Source organism: Candoia aspera, chromosome 8, assembly GCF_035149785.1.
Source record: "Candoia aspera isolate rCanAsp1 chromosome 8, rCanAsp1.hap2, whole genome shotgun sequence".
NCBI lineage: Eukaryota > Metazoa > Chordata > Lepidosauria > Squamata > Boidae > Candoia > Candoia aspera.
Genome location: NC_086160.1, coordinates 7,555,652 through 7,577,658, shown reverse-complemented (window position 1 = coordinate 7,577,658; position 22,007 = coordinate 7,555,652). Strand labels below are relative to the sequence as shown.

General features: G+C 38.2%; 1 protein-coding gene across 6 annotated transcripts in view; it reads right to left on the bottom strand.

The window, feature by feature from the left end:
- Positions 1–22,007, bottom strand: part of TBC1D19 (TBC1 domain family member 19) — a 92,939-nt gene that overhangs the window by 3,296 nt on the left and 67,636 nt on the right. For all 6 annotated transcript variants that reach the window (XR_010068397.1, XM_063309935.1, XM_063309933.1 and 3 more), the window contains 7 exons: positions 19,505–19,589; positions 18,434–18,478; positions 13,281–13,313; positions 10,531–10,640; positions 9,919–10,010; positions 8,519–8,634; positions 7,339–7,409 (listed from right to left, as the gene is read on the bottom strand). Coding sequence is in view for 5 of the 6 variants with exons in the window: in XM_063309935.1 (XP_063166005.1) it covers positions 7,339–7,409; positions 8,519–8,634; positions 9,919–10,010; positions 10,531–10,640; positions 13,281–13,313; positions 18,434–18,478; positions 19,505–19,589 (552 nt within the window). In the remaining variant the exon portion in view is untranslated. The remainder of the gene's footprint in view (positions 1–7,338; positions 7,410–8,518; positions 8,635–9,918; positions 10,011–10,530; positions 10,641–13,280; positions 13,314–18,433; positions 18,479–19,504; positions 19,590–22,007) is intronic.

Sequence of the window (22,007 nt, the reverse complement as noted above, 5' to 3'; positions counted from 1 at the left end):
ACTCCTAACTGACTCTGGGCAGCGTACAATAAAACCAACAGAACAGAAAATACAGTAAAATAATCATAGAAGAAATAAGAAATAAATAAAAAACAAGCAAGCTAGCCATGACTAGCTAGGGGGGTGGGCATTTTGTTTGTTCCAAAGATGATGATAATGATGATTATTTCATTTTTATCCCACCGTTTTGTTTTGTTTTGTTTATTTATATATATATATATATATATATATATATATATATATATATATATAAAATCAAATGGATCTGCTCATTTTTTAATAGTAAATTTTATTAGGTTTCAAGAAAAGAATAAAAACTACAAAACCCCCCAAAAAACTACAAACAAAAAAACCTAAAATATGCAGAAACACAAGAGAAAATTTTTTCAAATTTACAAGAAGATGTGTTCCGACTTTTAACAGCAAGGATAAACAAAAATTTCCATAATCAATCTCTTACTCTATATTAAACTAAAACACTGTATTATTTCTATAAGTCATTCCACTTTAAAAATCACTAAGTACTCCTTCCACTAAATCACTACTCCATCTTATATTTTTTTTAAAAAGTTCATATAAACCTCCTAAACTTCATTCTCCCCTCCAAAAGATAAAACATAGTTAATTACTCCCTTCCTACCACTATTCTATACATTTCTGTCTACTATAATAAGAATCAAATTAAAAAGCACATAAGTTGTCTGCTGTTATACTTAATAGTACAAAAATTTTTTAAATCCCAATCTTAATAACACCAAAAAAAGACAATTCAAAACAGTAATTCCATATCTTTAAAAGGGAATAACATCAATCAAATCCTTAAAGCAAACCAAAGAAACATTCTTTAACCCTAATACAACAGTTTTAATAATTTTAATCTTACCAAAGCCAATTCAAAACAGTAAATCCAAATCTTTAAAGGCAAATAGTATCAATCAAATCCTTAAAGCAAACCAGATGAACATTCTTAAACCCTTATCCCACTTCAAAATAAACCAGAGCAGTTACATATCCCCAAAATATGCACAGAATTTCCTCTTGAAAAAGATCAAACAGCCCAACTGCCCCCTTCAAAGATTCCAAGTCCTTTTCATGGCATTCCACCATGGATTTTACTTATGACTTGCAGGTCACTCTCTCCCTTAGATTTCTCCAATCTTCATCCAGCATCTCGATAAAAATCCCAATCTCAGTCATTTGTTTTTTATAAAAAAACCTTCCTATTATTCTTAGATTCCTCAATTTCATCCACCACATCCCCAACCTGATGGCACAATTTAGATCTCATATTTTCCACAATGTCCTGCATGTCTTGCATAAAAGCCTAATAAAAGTTAGAAGAAATCTGTTTAAAATCCTGGTGAAAGTCAGAAAAAATCTGTTTGAAATCCTCCATGTCTCGTGCAGTAGATTATGGCACCCCCTAGGAGCTTAACCAGCAAAAGTCGAAGATATGGAAGAGTTCCGGATTGCGTTTACATAAAGTGAGAGTGAGATAGCAGACAGTTCTCAAGGGAAAGTGAAAACAGAAAGCTGAAGGTTCAAATCAGCCGCTTAAACGTGTAGGAAAATGCTAATATCTTCAAATTTAATACAAAAATAATAACAGGCAGGCAATTATTTACTCTCAATCTTTGGAATTTCCTTTGGAAGGGAAATGAAATCCAAAACTTTAAAGAATTAAAAAAAAAAAGTAATCCCAAAAATAATGTTAAGCACCAAGAGAAGCAGCTTCTCCACGCTGTAGAAAGCCTCTCTTGGGATACAGATACTTAAAAAAAATACAAATTGGTGATTTAGAAATGGGGTGGCTGGTCTTAGTGTCCCTTTAAGGCTACAGTGCAGCCTGGAAATTGTGATGTCCCAGCCTCTTGGCTGCTCTTACAAGTCAAGCGTGAAACATGTTTGCAATCTGGCTGCAAGCAGCCATCCGGAGGACAGATGGGATGATTCCAGGTATTCTCTTGATTCAGAGAATGTTTCTGGGCTTCAGGAAAACCTGCTTGAGCCCCCCAAAAGTTACTGCATTGTTAGCTCTGCCTGCTGAACCCGTGGGCGCAGCCATTCAGTCCGCCATTCCCACTGGAAGCCATGGATCTGCTCTTTTGAAGGTCTGGAGTTATTGTAATGACTGAACTCTGACGTTTAGACAGATATCATTAGACAAGCCAGATAAAAAAGAGCAGGAAGATATGGAAATATTTTTACTATGTTTTTTTTTAAAACAAGAGAATCTGGATGCATGGCAAAGAAAATGTATTTGTGCCTCTGGGGCAAAAAAAATTATCCTACAATGCACTGTATTTTCTATACTGATGAGGTCTGGCAGTGACCAATCAGGAAAGGTAATGTAGGGGTTGTGATCATTTGAGATATCAATGACTTTAGGAAATGTCCTCAGAGATCATTTCAGTTACCCTGGGAGATGCTGAATACAGGCCCTGCAAGGTATCTTTTTCATAAATTCTGTCTATTGAACACACTGGGTAGGGAGATGATCAAAGGCATAAGGTCCTGGTGTATAGATCCTGGGAGTTATTTTGAGACAAATTGAGTATGCATGTGCCATCTGAATGACCAAGACTGACCCTTAATAGCAAAAAGGTAACAGAGTAACTAACTTCTGGGGGAAAGCCGCATTTGCAGAATGATCGTGTCTATCTTTCAAAGTGAAGAGGGAAGTAAATAAATAAGCATAAATACGTAAATAAGAGGGACATAAAAGCTATTCAGAAGACCCAAATTGGACAACTGGAAATGTATGGGTATTCATACATCAATCTCAGAATGAAGAAAATGAAATATTAAGCAGACAAATGGGACCATGCCTACTAAGAGTAGGTATATCACAGTCCCTTACTCTGAGAATATTAGGGGTATACTAATCTGTATTAGCCTTCCCCAGCCTGATGGCTTTCAAGTGATATATTTGGGGCGATGGAAATTGAAGTCCAATTTCATGGAAGGTAATGGGTTGAGAAAAGTTCTTTAATATACTCTAGATCAGAGGCATACAGAGGCTCTGGGGTGGAACACTGACCCAGAGACCTTCCAAAGTTGTTTTCGTTTTTTTTAAAAAAAATTGTTTTAATTCAATTTAAAATTAAAGAAATGAAATACGATTTTAGTCCTGCTCTCTCCTAGACATTTTGGAGAATGGCTCTGCAATGCCACCCTAACCCTAATTCTAATCCTTTGCCTGAAAGAAGCTCTGCCCCTCTAGCACTAGGCAATATACTTCAGAAACAGTTCAGAAAATGATAGAAGATGTACTTCTCATTAATACTGGAAAATGTATTTTTAAAAACTTGTAAGACCATTCTGAATTAAGTATTACTCTTCCCCCAAATTGAAGACAGTATAGTATGCAACATGATGCCCTGAATTATTACTTCCTGTTCATTTACTGGCACAAGTTGTTGAGAGAAACACCTTTCTGGTGATTTCTATTATTTGCAAAATCAATAAGATGCGCACTGAAAGTATCATAGGGTATCAACTGCAAGATAAATATTATAGCTCATACAGTGGATATAAAAAGTCTACACACCCCTGTTAAAATGCCAGGTTTTTGAGATCAGACTAAGATAAATCACTTCAGAATTTTTTCCACCTTTAATGTGACATACAAGGCACACAATTCAATTGAAAAACAAACTAAAATCTTTTAGGGCAAAAATAAATAAATAAATAAATTTAAAAAACTAGAATAACGTGGTTGCATACTAAGTGTGCACACCCTTAAACAAATACACTGTTGAAGCACCTTTTGATTTTATGACAGCATTCAGTCTTTTGGGGTAAGAGTCTATCAGCATGGCACATCTTGCCTTGGAAATCTTTGCCCACTCTTCCTTGCAGAAGTGGTCTGAATCTGTCAGATTGCGAGGGCATCTCCTGGGCACAGTCATCTTCAGGTCACCCCACAGATTTTCAGTTGGATTCAGGTCCAGGCTGAAGATCAAAACTTTGATCTTCTTCTGGTGAAGCCATTCTTCTGTTGACTTGGAGGTATGCTTTGGGTCATTGTCGAGAGGTGAAATTCCTCTTCATCTTCAGCATTTTAGCAGAGGCCTGAAGGTTTTGTGCCAAAATTGACTGATCTTTGGAACTGTTCATAACTCCCTCCACTTTGACTGAAGCCCCAGTTCCAGCTGAAGAAAAGCAGCCGCAAAGCATAAAGCCACCACCACCATGCTTCACTGTGGGTATGGTGTACTTTTGGTGATGCGCAGTGTTGTTTTTGCGCCAAATTTACTTTTTGGAATTATGGCCAAAAAGTTCAGTCTTTGTCTCATCAGACCATAACACATTTTCCCACATGCTGTTGTCAGATTTGATGTAGTTTTTTGCAAAATGTAGCCGGGCTTGGATGTCTTTCTTTGAACTTTTTGACTTGTGAGGACATTATAGGGAAAACTGAACAGAACAGACACTGCAGCGAGCAGTATTATTTTTCCAATGGTAAGTTGAAGAGTGGTAGGCGGGGGTACTGCAACTGCAACTCTCCCCACGACTCGGGTTCGATCCCAGAGGAAGCTGGATTCTCTCTGGGTAGCTGGCTCAGCTCGATTCAGCCTTCCACCCTTCCGAGGTTGGTAAAATGAGCACTCAGCTGGCTGGGGAAGGCAATGGCAAACCACCCTGCTCTATAGTCTGCCAAGAAAACGTCACGAAAGCGGCATCCCCCCAAAGGGTCAGACATGACTTGGTGCTTGCACGGGGGAACTTTCACCTTCACATCTGTTGTCCAGTGTGGAAAAAGTAATATTGACCTTGAAGACATAATTTACAATGCTGTCACAGGTGATAACAGCAGGTCTCTTTCAAATTTCAGAAAACTTGGTTATGACAGAAGCAAAATATACCGTCTGCTCAAATGTAACTTGTGTTTACAGGTGTAAAATCCAAACTCCATGGTCTGTTATCATTTACCAGTGGGAAAAGTCAGATTTAACACTCAGGCTTGTATTTAGTGTAACTATCAAGGCCATAAAGTACTCCAAACTAAAAGGAATATTCTCTGGGTAATGATAGTGTGTGAGACTGAAAGACATATTAACCTGCCATCTCTACTGAGACAGAACTGCCTGTTCCCATTTCACTGTAGAAATGAACAATCATGTCAAAAATGGCAAAAAGACATCAATTTCATAGCTGTTGACACTGACTTGCCTGGGAATTGTGCAATATATCAAGCACTCCTCTCATCTGGGTAAGTGGTCATGATTGCTTTGGATAAGTTAAATGCAAGCAGACACATTTGGGGATTTTTTTTTCCCACCCAAAGGTTTTGTTCAACAACTGAAACATGGGTTTTATTATTCGAGCAGTTTGGCATTTTGCTTGAGAGAAGCTGAGAAAAATCTATTCAGTGAAACAATGATGAATTAAGAACAGAAAGTTTTTGTCTCAAAAAAAAATCCTGATAATAAAATAAATAGTATGGCTTCTCCTTTTATCATGTTATCTTACACTGGTATTAGAAATGTGATTCTGTTCTTCCAGTGGAATTTGAGAATGAAAGGAATATTCTATCAAATATTGCATCAAACTGATACTGATTGTGAAAAACCAAGCATCATATGAGGACCTAGAATGGTCACCAAAAAGCAGAGAGACATGAGTCTTCTTCTGATACACTGCTTTGACAAGAGAATCAAGATGTGGTTTATGGCTGGCACTGAAAAAACCTGGGAGTATGTTCAATTCCATACTACCTGCAACCAGTTGTTAGAAATTAAGGAAGGCAGTATGGCAGGACAAATAAGATTTAGTGATCTATAATTATCTACTGTTATCTCATAGATGTAAAACTTGCCTTAACTATTAATATGGTGCTATAAATCTTACAAAATCATCCCGTTTTTCTTGTTCTGATTTAGGTAAAACATGTATTAGAGCCATGAGAAACTGCCAAGCATATATTATTTTGTAAGAATAAGAAACAGCAATATATGGCTGCATCAGATCATTGATAGCCTTATGATTGCAGGGAACATGATATTTCATATATAAAAGTTGCATTGTTCTGTGTTTCTTGCATGTAAAATGATGACTTCTCAAGAGAACAGAAAATGTCATGCTAGTGATGGCTACAACTTTCTCAATTGTTTCAACTGAGAAATAGGAAGTGACATTTAACTCCACTAAACTCAAAAATATACTGGATGCCTGTTTGAAAAATGGTAACATTAATTTAAAAAAGCAGTGGGTTTCCAGAAATTAATTAAAATAAGTGCTGAATTTAATCTGAGAGGGTATTAAACTACATTATATATTTAAGAATGCATAGTGTACATCTAACTACATAAAACATATATAGAACCAAATTCTTTTGCAGGACCAAGCAGGATCAGGATTATAGATCAGGTGGAAAGGTTAAACAAGATATTCTGCTTAGTATTTATAATCAACAAAAAAAACTGATGACCAGTAGCTTCCAAATAGACAAAGTATTTCTTTATTCTAATAATAAGGAGGTCTTATTATGAAGGATGGGGCTGATTTCCTCCCACTCCAACAGTTTTGTTCTCTTTTGTTTTTATTTGGACTGTTTTTAATAATTTTATTTTGGTTTACACTATTTTTATGTTAAAGTTAAAGTTCCCATGCAAAACTAATTTCTTAATTCCTCTTTTAAATAGATTAATGCTATTTATTTATTTATTTGGTTTCTATCCTGTTTTTCTACCAAGAGGCTACTCAAAGTAAACAATGGAAGTTATCACCTGCTATGAGGGCTGACAGCTAACTGGATTCTTGGCTAAATACTAGTTTTAATATTGTGGTCAGTTTTTATCTTTATACTTTAGTGATGGACTTCTCAAACTGGCTGGTTCCTGTTACAAACAAGGTCATAATTCTAAGCATACTTAGCTGGGAAGAAGTCTCATTGAATACTATAGTGCTTCCTATGAAAAGTGATAGGCATTTCTGAAACAATACAGAACAAAATATTACCGAAAGCAGAAACAGCTATAGTAAGCTTATTTGTGGAACTCTCTTTTTTAGCTATAATTTTGACAATTCTCTGTAGAACAACTGGGCAGACTTTATTAAAGTTTACAAAAATAAGATGAAAACCCCAAGCATAACTGTAAAAAACATTTCAACCAAAATGGAAGGTTTATAATGCATATTAATTTTTTTAAAACAGTTGAAGAGTTTTATGAGTTACAATATATATTTTCACAACATCTTCTGAACTTCTTCCAAGATTAAAATTTCAGCAGAGAGCCTCGCACTGCATACTATGTGCCCATGAAGCTCAAATTACTTTAGCTGGCAAAACATCAAAAATTATTTCCATATTTTACAACTGAAACTTATCCTTACTTCAGCTGCGGCTAGTGATGTCACCTCCATTAGATTCCCTGCTCGAAAAGCAAACACAGCAGCTGCCAGCACTGAAAAAGAATGTGCAGTATTTAGACTGGCGGCCATACTAATTAGTTGTTAAAGGTACTTTGGTCTAGCTATTCTTGAGTTCAGTTCAATATTCTTGTTTGGGAAGCGACTGCCAATTTGTGACAGTTGAAGAAAAGCAGTATAAAAATATTTAAAGAGTGCTTCAACGTTCACTATTTACATACAACCCAAGTTTTCTCTAAAGCACATTACTCTATGTGACATACATGCTCTACCCATGCATTTGTCTACTCCTTTATTTGGTAAGGACCATTCACATGGATGCCTTGATGCCCATGGTTCTCTATTGCCCCCAGAGAATTGTGGGGGTGGGGTGGAGATAGCAGCTGCAATCCCACTCCTTCAGTATAAACAGGAACTTGCAACTGGAGCATTTATGAGCTCACAATCAATGTTAGATATGATCTATCCAAAGTAACACCAATAGCATCAACAGGGCTGATAGGCAAGTGCTTAACCTTCCTACTCTAATAAAACAAATGAAATGGTAAAGTAATAAAATTAATCTAATTAATTGATCATGAAGGAAATTAATATTCATCTTCTTTGACATAGTCAGTGGTTCATTTTTGCTAATTTGGTATGAGGCCATGCAATAATTGTACTTATCTTTGGCAAAAGTGGCTGAGATAATGGAAGTATGTTAATCAAGTGATGGCTCATTTTGACTCTGCTAAAATTACAGAGTTACTGCAAACCAAGCGATAGCAGCAAGTCTGTTTAATCACACTGATATAATCCCAGATTCAATAAAACAAGGATTTCCAGATTTCTGCAGGGCTGAATAAAATCCTCCCTCTCAATAATGTATAGCATATTCACACATGAACAGATTGTCCCCCCCACTTTTTTATGGAAATGCCAGTAAAATGCATGAGGTTTTTTTTCTTCTTCCATTTCGTTCTACTTTTCCAGAGAAACAATAGAGTTTTGCCGCTGCCTATCATGGTGACCACTGCAGTTTTTCTTATGGGGAGCCACTACAAATGCCACTGCAACAAGCATGGACAAAGTCTCCCCCCCCCCAAAATTTGGAATTTCCTTCTATGAACAGCCACAGTAAGAACTCCCATCCCCAGAAAGTTACCAGCAAGAATTTCCAGAGAGTTGTATCCCAGAATTCTGTCCCATAAAAGCAGCAGCTGATCTGTAGCCAGGTATCCAGAGAATGCTCGTACCATCCATTTAAATGATATTCTTAGACTACAAAACAGTGAAAAACACACAAAGAATTATATTCTCCTCAGATACACCACTTCTTTTGATTTGCCCTCTGGCTTGGATACTTTTACTTCACCCTACACTGAAACATTTAAATCTTCCCTAATTGTTAGGTCAGCTATTCTTCTAACACAACATTTAACCCAATGCATCTGAGTTCCAGCTGGCTAATTCAAGATGTATTTGCTACCAGCTTCTTAAACTGACAGTAGTATCTCATACCGAACTAAAGAATTCTGAAAAAAAATCCAACATCAGTTCTAAATGTAGAACTTGTGCTAGAGATAAGAGTGAATGTATGTGTGTGTATTTAGATAAGCTTTATTTTACACCTTTGAGTAGATGCCTTAAAGCAGGAGTCTTCAACTTTTTCAGAGGTAAGACCTACCTGGCATTTCAAGGGCCCCTTCTTTAGCATATATCCCACACAATACCTTTCTCTTGCAGCCCATCCTTAGACAGGGTTTGATCTACCAGCTGAAAGACCAACACATTAAAGACACCAAGGCTGTATCATTTTTGAGCAGGATGACTGTGCTAACACACCACCTCTGAAGTTTAAATATTCTGTATTGAATACTCCAGTATTGGGGCCAGTGATATTCCAATGAAGCCATTGCTTGGAAAATGTGGGTATGCTTGACAGAGACTACAGTTTAAAATAAAATCTTAAATTAAAGGTTATGATGTTCATGCTCTCCCCATCTGGTTTGCAGCCACACTTCATGCAATGTTCAGGGCCTCCACTTTTTTTGCAAGTTGCTTTTTCAATGCATTTCTATTGTTTGTACTTGCCTCAGGACAATTTGTTTATTGCCAGAACAGTGTATTTTGGCACATTATTGAAAACTGTTTTATACATTAAAACATTTAATTGTTTATATGATTGAAAATGGCCAAGTGGGCACTTTAAATAAGATTAACCAATAGTCACAAATATTATCTTCGTTATTATGAAATTATGGGGACATTTGTGTTGCATGTCTTTCTGCTCCAGAGGATCGAGGTGCTCATTTGGAGCAAAATTTAAACTTTTGGGGTATTTAGCTTATAAAAAAAGGCAATGATGTAATTACAAAATAATATACATGGTCTGGAGAAAATTGGCAGACTTGTCTTAGAAAACTAGAATTCAGGGTCATGTCCTGCACTGGTGCAAGCAGACACAGATCTTTTTAAAAATTTAAAAGAAAAAAAAGAAGTCAGGCCACATTTATGTGCCTCAAATCAATACACTTATGTTTAAACTTAAAGAACAACACTTACGGCTGTGCTCCAATTTCTCGAAGATGATAAAACAGCTGTGGGAGATGCGTTTGAAGAAGACTCTCAAACAGCAGACATAGTGACACAATCCCCTTTTAAATAAGGAAGAAAAGAAAAATAACAGACATCCTGACGGTGCGTCTCTTACACTGGTTTGAAAACACTAGAAAATATTCAATATAGATAACAGTCTGTTACATTTTCAAAGCATCAATACGCAAAGGCTGTATTTACACATAACAAGAAGCCATTTGCAGTTTGTCACATTAATGGTTTTGCCTGAATGCCTATAACTGTTCTGGCAGGACTTGCTTTAATTATTGCTTTTTGTGAGACCCCAAAACTGAAACCCAGGGCCACCCCTGGTTTTTTTCTGCACTCTTTCCCAAATCACTTGCTTGGGAAGAGGGAAGATCAGACAGGAGAAGAAGGCACTCCAAAGGTGAACCCAATGCGGATACTCCATGAAGGTGTCCTCAAGGGAGATCTTTTGCTGGGTTAACAGCTTTGGCGGCAGGTATAGTTCATGGATAGCCAAGGACACTTCCATCATGCAAATTCTATTTTTTAAATTGCTGTGCATTATTCAGGAATCTTTCCAAACAAACTTACAGAAGAGTGAGAAGAGATAGAATGAAGTCTGAAGAAATAACGCACATATATTTCACGAAATATCTGATACAGCTTGGAAGGCTCATTGTATAGAAAACAAAGCGGAGCAACTGAAACATAAAAAATACTAGTTAGCATTGGAAAATAACAACATGTACCATATACTAATAAAAACATCTCTCTCTTTCATGAAGATGAATTTAAATATAGAAGATATGCTGGAATAACTACATTTATGGAATAATAATTTTTCTTTTCTCTTAAGATTCATTCAGATATTGGTCACCAACATTTGGAAGAATTAAGCAGCACCACATATAGGTCACTGTGTATTATAGCTACTAATATCAAATTATGCTGGATTTGCCTGAAGGCATCATTTGTGTGAATGAAGATCATCACATCAGTTGTGTATACTAGATCATACTGCTTTCGAAAGCAGCTGTGTTGTTTTTGTGGGCTGGCAAGTACTGAAGAAATTGACAGGTGCATAAACACTGCTAAGAATAGCACCTCCATGCAAATGTGGTCTTTTTTCAGACTCAGAAAAAGTCATCCAAGCAGGACCAACTTGCGATTCCCCAGGTTATAAAGCCAGGAGAGGTATGCCTAATACAGAAGCTAACCTGTCTGACAACTATGACAATTCCCAGCCTCTACTAGTAATGACAGCCACCAATTGGAGAGTTTGACACCAGTGACCCACCTTACTATCTTCACAACATGCAGGAACAATCATGTTCCTCGAGAAGGAACTTGAGAAGAAATGCATGAATCACAATAGTCATGGAGGAACTCAGACACATATTCTGTGTAACTGTGTTTGTATTCTTCCATGGACGTTATTCTGACACCTTGACTCAAGTATCCATTTTGCCCAAAAAGCAGCCAAGCCATTGGCTTCAAAGACTGCCAGGAACAACACTCTGGAAGACTGCAGAGAGACAAAAGCCTTATTTATGCATCTCTTCCACAGGTTGCTTCCAGATGTACGCAAACACAATATATGCCAGTTTAAATGCCAAGTCACCTCTGTATGATTAATCCAGAACCATGACTGTAAAACTTGCACAATATTGATGGATTCCCATCTCCAGTCCAGAGCATCATCTGAACATGCTTCACAATAGAAAGAATCTTTATTGTGGTTAATGACAAGTCCATAAAACTAATATTAATGAATTAGTTAATTAAGTAAGCATATCAGTCAAACTCCTGCGCATTTTACATATTACATGACAAAATTTGGCCACACTTAAAGAACTAGAGTCATCTGAGTCCAAAGTAAGAGTTTTAAATAAAACTGATTAGGATGACCAGGGAGTGTAGTTAAAATGTGGGATTAACAACTCATGATGAGGGTCAGCATAAAACAATATAATAAGCTATGTTTGGTGGTTTCAATACTTTATGGTATTTGTCTTTATAGCATGGCTTCTATTAAACAGAACTAAACTAATCAATTACCTAAGAACACATCCCCTGAACTTTTCTTTCACTTCCCTGCACGAACCTATTTATCTTAAACCTTAAAATCATTCCCGAGTCCAAGCCCCCACTGTTTTTCTTCCTACTTAGCCTAATGCCCATGCTATTTATGAATTTTAGTTCCAGCAGACCAGGCCTTAAAGGTAACTCAGACCTCTGCTGTTGTATTTAGCCCCCATTTCCAGCACTCTTATTTCTTTCACTGAGCCACTTTCTCATCCTATATTCACAGGGAAGGCATTCTGTCCTAGCATATAAAAACTAACTTCATATGTGACAAGACTGAAGTTGCAAACCCTTTTCAAGTCATTTCAATGACCAGTGGAAGCCACATCTTATACACGAACTGGTAAGTTTGAGGACAATTGCACTGGCAGTCAATAAGGGAATTCACGTACTTGGAAGCAAGTGTGTATGGCCCCATTTTGCAAAGCATTTTAGTATGAGCAACACCCCTTTCTTCAAAGCGTTAAAGGAGCTGCCTCATACACTACTTAGCAAGTATTTCCAACTATCCCCACATATGCACATATGTGTGCATCCACAGCCACTTCACTGGTGATCCCTGGAGAAGTATGATGTCATGAGTACGGATGCTGAGCAGGAGGAGGCCCCTATCCAGGGGGGAAAACGCATGCGTAGTTTAGAGACTTTGAGCTGTCATCCAAAGAAACCCAGAACAGACCCGCCTTGAGTTTTGGGGTTTATCTGTCTGGGTTTTCCCATGCTCCTTCAGTTTGGTAGGATTTTCTGTCTACTATAGCAGTAAATAAAACACTAGAGACTTTCTCCTCGTCTCGGTGTGGTCTTTGCTTAGTCAGGACATACTATCTGGGTAAGCAGGTCACATGCAGACAACAGGAGACATCTTTTGAAGCAACCACTTTCAAGAGACACAGCTGCTTTAATGATTTAAAGAAGGGTACAAGACAAACCTCCTTTGTTGAAGGCTTCACATAGTCCTAATGTGTAGTCAAATGAAGCAAAAGCACTTTTGAACACTTTTAAATCTGCTTTAAATCAATTACAGATAGGCCTCTGTTCAATATCCCTTTGTGGATGGCTGATCCTGTTACATACACATAGCTCTTCTGGTACAAGGTTGTTCTTGAGCACACTTTTGGAATCATAACCTTTGACTGGAGGCATCAAGGTGCTAAAGAAACATCAGCTTCCTATGGAGCTGACATACCTTAGTGTCATCCTATACAACTGTCATGCACAATTTATAATTTTTCTGATAGTAATGGCAAGCTACTCACCATACATTGAAAAGCCATGGAAAGGAATGACACCTAAAGCAAAAAATATTCCACTTACTGTTAAAATAGTTCATGTTTTCAGAAATTCAAAACTTGAAAAAAGAAATTCCAGACTTTTTCCATAGAAGACCTTACCAGCATAAAATTCTGCTGCATAAAGAGTTAGAATGAAGGATGCAGATGCCCTCTGTGGTCCTTTTGCTACACACAATGGGGACAAAGTTGGGGCATTTATTGTGAATTACATATACTGTGTTGGTAGCAATGCACCACTGCCACCTACTTTTCCTGGATGTATTAGAGGGGATTCAGTTTGCACAGCCTAAAGAACTCGACAAATTCAACATGTGCACTTGATCCTTGTTCTTTCTCAGCTAATTAAAGCAGCCACAAAACTGCCTTATGACAAAATACTTCATCAACAGGTTGAAGGGAGCAGCCTGTGCTACTTTAGAGGAAGATCTATTTCTAGTCAACGTTTAGAAGGCTGTAGTAAGATCTTTATTTCTTGAGAGCCCACCATAACCAGTGTCAAATTTGCTATTTCTCAGCAAATTACTGCGACATGTAGTCATCTTAGCACCAAGAATTTTTGGATGAAAGGGATTATCTAGATCTATTTCAGTTTGGCTTCAAGCCTGGTTTAGAGCAGCTTACATAATAATAATTTAAAAAAACAGTTGCTGCTTTGTGACATACACTTTTTTTAAAAAGGAGAAGAAAAATCTGATAGGGAAAATAATCAAATCCAGGACCCGTTCTTAAATCTCTCAAAATTCCTATAATGGACAAATATGATGAATGCTGGAGGTAAAGTAGATTAGATGATACTACAACATTTAGTACAGGGGATGCAATGGCTCATCTCCAACAGAAGGTCAACTGGATGGTTTTTGGGAGATGGGAAGGACAATTCCTGCCATGCTGACCACAACTGCCAATGGTGCATCTGATTGTTCCTTACGGGCAGATGATCACAATAGCTTCTGCGAGGAGTGAAGGCCTGTGCTGTCTGTTAAGGACCAAATCTGTCACCATGCTGCTAAATGTCTACATTTGAGGGATAAGAGAGTTTTGTCATTAGCAACTAAAGCTTCATTTCTTCCCTAGTAGTAAAGGGCTGAATGAGCACATACAAACTAAAGCTTAAACCAGAGAAGACACACATGAACATGGTCAAGAAGCAGCTTGATTCTGGAGTACGGAATGAAACTGTTTCAGACGGAAATGTGCTTCATGTGAAAATTCAATTGCTTAGTTTTATTTATTTAAATTTATTGGCCGCCCAACTCCAGTGTACTCTGGGCGGCATGCAAAACTAGAGGAAACATAAAAACAGGCAAAAACATTAAATCACACAGACAGCCCAGACTAAAATAATCTAACGGACAGCAAAATCAACAAAATAAAACAGGGGCCATTGAACAAATCGTAAACATCACCCCCAGGCCTGGGACCAAAGCCAGGTTTTCAAAGCTTTCTGGAACCCCAGAAGAAAGGCCGCTGTCCTTATCTCTGGGGAGATGCTGTTCGGGGCGGGGGGGGCAACAGAGAAGGCACACTTCCTAGGTCCCACAAGACGACAGTGTTTAAAGGAGGGAACCTGGAGCACACCCTCTCTGCTGGAACATAGTGGGCAGGCAGAAACGATTGGAGCCAAGTGGTTTCTCAGATGCCCAGCCCCTATGCCATACATTTCAGGGTACTTCTGGACTAAACTTTGCAACTGGATGAACATTTGGCAATGGCTGCTGGAAATGCCTTTGCCTAAGCTAGCTTAATGTGGTAAATGCACTTCCTCCTGAAGAAGTCGCCCAACTGTGCCTCAGTTAAACTAGTCATACTGTGACCTACTTTAAATGGGCTACTTTAAACATCTGACAAAACTGGTTCAGGATGTATACCAAGATGTAATGTGATAAAAATTCACTCTGGTCACAATTCCACTACACCAGACCGTGGCAAGTTTACTTCTGGGCACAATTCAATGATCACCTTTAAAACTCTAAATACCTTAAGTCAGAATAAGCATCAGAAAAATCCTTCCTTTTAAAATGGGGGAGACAAATAAAATGGGCAGCTGCACTCACTCCAGGTGGCTAAAGGTCCTCTAAAGGCTTTTACGAGTTGGAGAAACTGAAAACATCTCTGTCCTGGCCAGCTTTTGATAATTATAGATTGATTCAAAGACTGTTTAATTCCTATCTTGGTTACTGAAATTTTGATACCTTTGCCATTTCACTTAATGTATTTGTTGGTGCAATAGGGTGGTTTTTAGTTGTTGTGAGGCATAAGGCATGTGTAAAATATGCAAATGCATTAATAATGTCCATAAGGAATTCTGCCTTATTTTCCAGTCTAAGAAATAATCAAGAAGGGGGTTCTAGTTTTTCACATACAAATATTATTTTCCAACACTGAAGCAGCTTTAAATTCCTTCCATAGCCAAAGTGTCACTTCTAGATATTGTCTGACACTCTTCCGCTCACCTCTTCCCATTCCATCATTCCTAGGCCTTGACTAATTGTCACACTGCCTTGTCATGAGGATTTGTAGGGTTTTTTTTTAATGCCAAAGATGCTTAATTCAATAGGCACTTCTTTCTTTTCTTCAAAAGCAGGACAATGTTATATTTATGCAAGAAGGATATATTATCAAGCTGGGCAGTTAAGGCGTATGATTCCATTCACTTTGGAAGACCCTTCCAACAATGGATCCAAACAGAAACTATATTAGTGCTAAAAAAACCTGTATAAATCAATGGTTCTTTCACCCAAACATTTTTCAAAAACAAGATTGAAAATGTTTTTACCAAAACGATTCTCTAAATTTGGAAGAATAAATATATAGTCTTGATAAAGAATCTTTCTCCCCTAACCCTTTTAATAACATACCCAGAATAGGACAATCACAATGGTCTGATTAAGTGAAACCTTTGAGAACAGAGAATATAGTCTTTACAGAATAAAAGATTTCTATAGCAATGGGAATCTCTTAATAAAGAATAGAGTAACCAATAGGTAACAAGTTACCATGGTTTTTCTGATATTAAATTGGTGGATTTACCTCAGCTTCAGTGGAAGATTACACATCGCTGGCACTTGACTCCAGTCAGATTGGTACATATGTATCACAATTACTCTCCAAATGTTGGAGAGGAAGTCAACAAAACAGGTATTTCTTTCATCTGTGGTGGTCATGCAATAAAGCTATACTTTTTTGGTGTAAAATTTCTGGTGAAATAAACATCACATGAAACCACATTTAACATCTACATGAAACCACTGGCTGAGGTCATCTGCCAGATTGGGGCCTGGTACCTTCAGTATGCTGATGATACCCAATTATATCTTTTGACCACAGCCCAGCCCAGTTCTGTCCCAGTGCCTAGAGGCTGTGCAGGCCTGGATGGGAAGGAACCAACTCCGGCTCAATCCTACCAAGACTGGGCGGCTGTGGCTGTTGGGACTGCCCAGATCTGAGGATTTTCTATTTTCACTCCTAGATGGAGTTGCACTTCCCTAGTAAGGAATAGCATGCAACTATCTGAAGAGCAGGTGGTAGTTATAGCCAAGAGGGTCTTTGATCAGCTTTATCTGGTGTGCCAGTTGCTTTCCTGGATTGGTTGACCCTCCAGACATCACATCCTTGTCACCTCATGACTCAACTATTGCAACGTCTTCTACGTGGGGCTATCCTTGAAGACCACCTGGAAGCTTCAACTGATCCAGGATGCAACTGCACAAGCAGTGATGGGCTTGTCTTGGCATGCTCATGTGACGACTTTGCTCCACGAGCTGTTTGCTAGTGTGCTACTAGGTGCAATTCAAGTGCTGATTATTACCTATAAAGCCCTACATGGCATAGGGCCTGGCTATTTCAGGGACGTCCTGCCTTCTGCAGTCTCTGCCTGTCTGGTACAATTTGGCAGAGTGGGTGTGCTCTGGATCCCCTTGATTAAACAGTGTCATCCTTCAGGACCCAGGAAGCATGCCTTCTCTGTAGCAGGGCCTCTCTTCTGGAATGAAGTCCAGAAAGATCCACACAGCATTAAATCTGATGACGTTCTGGAAGGCCTTGAAATCCTGGCTCTTTACCCAGACCCTGAAGTAGGGTGGATGGAATACCCCTGCTTGCGATGTTCTATGTTTTACTATGTTGTATGGAATGCCTTCTTCTAATTATTTGTAGCCATTTTTGTAATTGTTCTGGTTAATTCTCTGTACTTTGTTGTTTTTATGCTACTGTTATTGTTGGGAGTCACCGAGAGCCAGTTGGAGTCAGGCAGCATCAAAATTGAATATAAATAAATAAATCATTACTAAATAAGGAACTGAATGCTCCCCCAGAGGTAGGGTTATTGCACTTATTTACAGGATTGAACCTCACGCTCAAAAACAAGGAACTTATTATTTCCTTAATTTTAGCAACTAAAATTATAACTGCCCAACACTGGAAAACTTTAGATAATTTAACAATTGAGTGGATTAACCATGTCTCTTTTATCGCCAAGTTAGAAGAGGTCACAGATAAAATTAAAACAATGAAACACCAGAGGTAGGAGCCACAATTCTATCAAATTCAGATGGACTTTATATTTTACCTTAACTGCAACAGATCTACTACTGGCAATAGATACACAGTGAATATGAATGTATGTATTATTTTTTTTCTCTTTGTCTGCCTCTTAGTGGATGTTTTTCTTATTTTATTTTCTGTATACATCACGGCTTTATGCTACTGTGCTTGTTAAAAACGTTAAGAAAAACTTATGCAAGAAGAAAGTTTTGCTGGATATCTTCTCTTGGAGAAGGATAACTCTAACTCCTTCTTAAGGAGTTAGAAGCCTGTGCAAATCATTCAATGACATACCCGCAAATCCTTTCCTCAAGGCCACAAAACAGCTGCTCTAAGGCTTGGATGGCTGTTTTCAGCCCAAATGCACATACACTACCCCCTGGTCTTCTGAGCCTGCTTCTGTATGGCCAGAAGACCTTGGAATGCTCCAGAGCAAAAAAAAGTCTGCCAACTTTTTGAGCAGCTATTCTTTCTCTTCACCCAAAAAAGAAAACACAATTTGGAAGAATTCACTCTTAAAAATGGTGTAGTTTCCCCTGTTCCCACTAGAGGAGGCAACGGTATAACTTCTTTACCATTCGGTGGATAAAAGACAGCATATTGTTCCATTCCAAGTTTCCCTACAAAAAACAGAAATAGCAAACCTAGAATCAGATTCGCAGCAAGAGAATGCAAGGTTTTCCATATTAAAAATGCAGATCTGTCACAATGACAAGAGTGAAAAATTAGAGTGAAATTTAGAGGTCAGGAAAATAACAATCCCTATAAAGCTGTAAAATAAAACCATCCTCAAAGTAATGAACTAGAACGAGGACCAATAATTAATTAACTCTATTTCATGTATTATGCAACATAGATTAAACTTTAATAACAACCAATAAAACATCTTAAAAGTTTATTTTAAAGAATAATTTTTCCAGAAGAATACTTGCATATATTAAATTTATTTTCCCTCTGCATATAAGAACCACATCTATTGCAAAGTTCATAAATAGTGCATTTCTATTCTTTTTTTTTCCCTACTCTGTTTTGAAGGAAACATACATTTGTAGATTTCTTAATTTTAAAATGAATGGAAACTATGCTAAATATTACAGATATGTAAAGTATCTCATCTCATGGAAGAGCAACTGAAAGCAGGAAAATAAGAAACGCACACATAACCTACCGCAGAAAGTAGGGTAAAGTATACATATTTTTTCTCAACAGAAAAAATTCAGTAGGGCATTGATTATCAGCAGTTTTCACTTAAAAAAAAGGAAAAAAGAAAACCAGGCTTACTCCTAGCACCACTGTCAGCTTTTTGCTTCAACTGTAGTTTCAACAGCTGGATTACACAGAAGAGGAAAAAAGGCTGAACATTTCCCCTTCTGCAGGGGCTACAACACACCTAATCTGTCATGCCAAATAAAGCGCATCCATCATATTTTGCAGAGTATGAGATGCTTTGCGTTTCCTATGACTTTGTGTCCCACTGCCAAGAGGTGGTAATTAAATGCATTTGGCATAATGGACCAGAAATGCCAAGGTTTGAGTATTTCAAATCCCTGCTCCAGTATGACCATCAAGTAATATTTATAAAATATTATAGCTGTCTCTTCAGCTCCTATGTATGGCTTGAGCATTTTAAATAAATGTGTCTTTACCTCTAATGTATGATTTGGGTGGGGTAGCACTACTGTACACAAAGTGTTCCAACACTGAAGTGTCCCGAGAAAAGCAAAGTAACACCTGCAGAAAACACAGAAAGTACTCTGTGAATAAGCTCGCTCTTAACTGAACAGGAATATCGAAAAATACATTTCTTGCAAAGTAGAGGTTTTACTACACTTAAGTAAAAGCAAAATGTTTCGGTTAGTCCCTTCAGACTGAATGATGATTCTGGATCCCTTGAGAAACCATTTCAGACAACAGGTATGCTCATTCCTATTTGGACTTCTATGGAGATCTGTAATAACAACCCAGTTTCCTATTTTACTTAAGGTAGCTGTAGAAAAACTCAGTCAGACTGGATTGCCTGCCAAGAGTTAACTCCCATATAATTTTCCTGTATAAACTCAGAAACACACACACACACAAACTGTAGTTTATCCTGCAGCAGAAAACATACCGGTCTATAGCAAATTCATTTCCAGGAGTGTTCCATCGCTTGAAAATAATTCTAAACAAACTAATGCAGGACACACAGCTTATCTTCCTTTATTTTAAACAAAATGTTTCTAACGCCATGACAATGTTTCACAGTGTATCACCTGTGCAGATAGTACCTTTCTGTTTAATATTTGTATAAACAAAGTCTTCCGAAAATTGTATTTGTCAAAGAAAAGCAGAAATGTCTCGAAAACCTGTCTGTGCTTCTGATAGAGGACATAATAATTTTCTAGCAGAGATATGGTCTTACTCTCTTGAACAACTTACTAATTTGCAGGTTAACATTTTTTCAGACAACAAAGTGCCTTTATCTTAAATACACACTTTAAAGTCAGCATTGCTTATCAGCCCGTGATCCTATCCAAACTCTTAAAATATAGCACAGCCAGCAAAGTAATAATAAACAGGAAAAATTAAAAACCAGTTTATAACAACTGAAGTCAGTGGAAAGAAGAGCAAAGTGCTGGGCACCATTCAGAGTATGGGTTCAGAGAAACCTCTTCCTGCCTGCCTCCCAGACTGGGGAGCGGGGGACAATTTCCTACTACTCATAAGCTACTCAGGTAAGTACCCTTCCACAACACAATACAGTCTTGCCTTTGTTCTTGTCTGAAGGAAGTTGAGTTGTGACATCCCTATAAATTAGTGTGTTGGCAAGCAACAAAATCTCATTAATGAAAACTGGGAGGGGTATTTTGCCTTCATTTTCCTCGGTATGAAAAACTAATCTGCAAGTCTACCTCATCTTTTAAGCAGTGTGGGAACTCAGACACTGATTTGTATGGGACACGGGCAGAGGCTGCAAATCAGGAAAATGAAGGGAACAAAGTGTTTCCTTCTCAGGTCAGACACCCATATACACATCTCTGATTATACTGGTACAGTGGTCAAGCAACGGATTGGAATCAAATCATGTTTCAAGGTAGCCCATCACTGTATCCATTTGACATAAGCTAGGTAAAGGTAAAGGTAAAGGTTTCCCTTGACGTAAAGTCCAGTCGTGTCCGACTCTAGGGGGCGGTGCTCATCTCCGTTTCTAAGCCTTGGAGCCGGCGTTGTCATAGACACTTCCGGGTCATGTGGCCAGCATGACTCACGGAACGCCGTTACCTTCCCGCCGAAGCGGTACCAATTAATCTACTCACATTTGCATGTTTTCGAACTGCTAGGTGAGCAGGAGCTGGGATTAACAACGGGAGCTCACCCCGCCGCGCGGTTTCGAACCGCCGACCTTCCGATCGGCAGCTCAGCGGTTTAACCCGCAGCGCCACCGCGTCCCCAATCCACATAAGCTAGTCACCAGCAATTTCATTATTAGGTATCCTCGCCAAGAAAACTGTGCTCCCGGCCTACACACCAGAAGCTAATCTGAGTTGTTCTATTCAGATGGGTGAAACGGTTTCTGGAGCTGGCAAAACCAAAGCAGGAATGGCATGGATTTCAGGAAGGTGTCTTTAATGCTAGTCAGGGGTAAATGTAGAATCTTGAAAACTGTAAGAATAAGGTCCCAGGCTTGGCTGCAGTGAGTCATTTAAGGCAGATGCTCTTTGAAACGCTTTCTTCCCACATCTCTCACATCTGGGCTGAGTTGCCTGTTCTCAGGTAAACCAAGCACCTGGCCTTTCACCTTCCCACAATCTCTCCCATGGATACAGCCCCTTCTCTATTTTTCTAATCTAGTTATTTTTCCCCCATAATTTGTTTTTCACATTTAGCAAAAAGTCATGGACTGACAGTCTAAGCTAGCACCACCTTCTTTCCCAAATTATAAACTATTTTTGTGTTGCATACTTCTATCAACATATATACACAGCTGAGGTAAATTAATATAAGCAAAATCACCTTCCCAGGTTCTGAGCACCACTGTGCACTGTTTTCTACTTTCTTCTTGACAACTTTCTGTCAAATTTCCAGTATTGTATTTCAGAAATACAGAGATTGACTTTGATAGATTTTAATATCCTTTCTAATTCCAGGTTTACTAACATGATACCACCA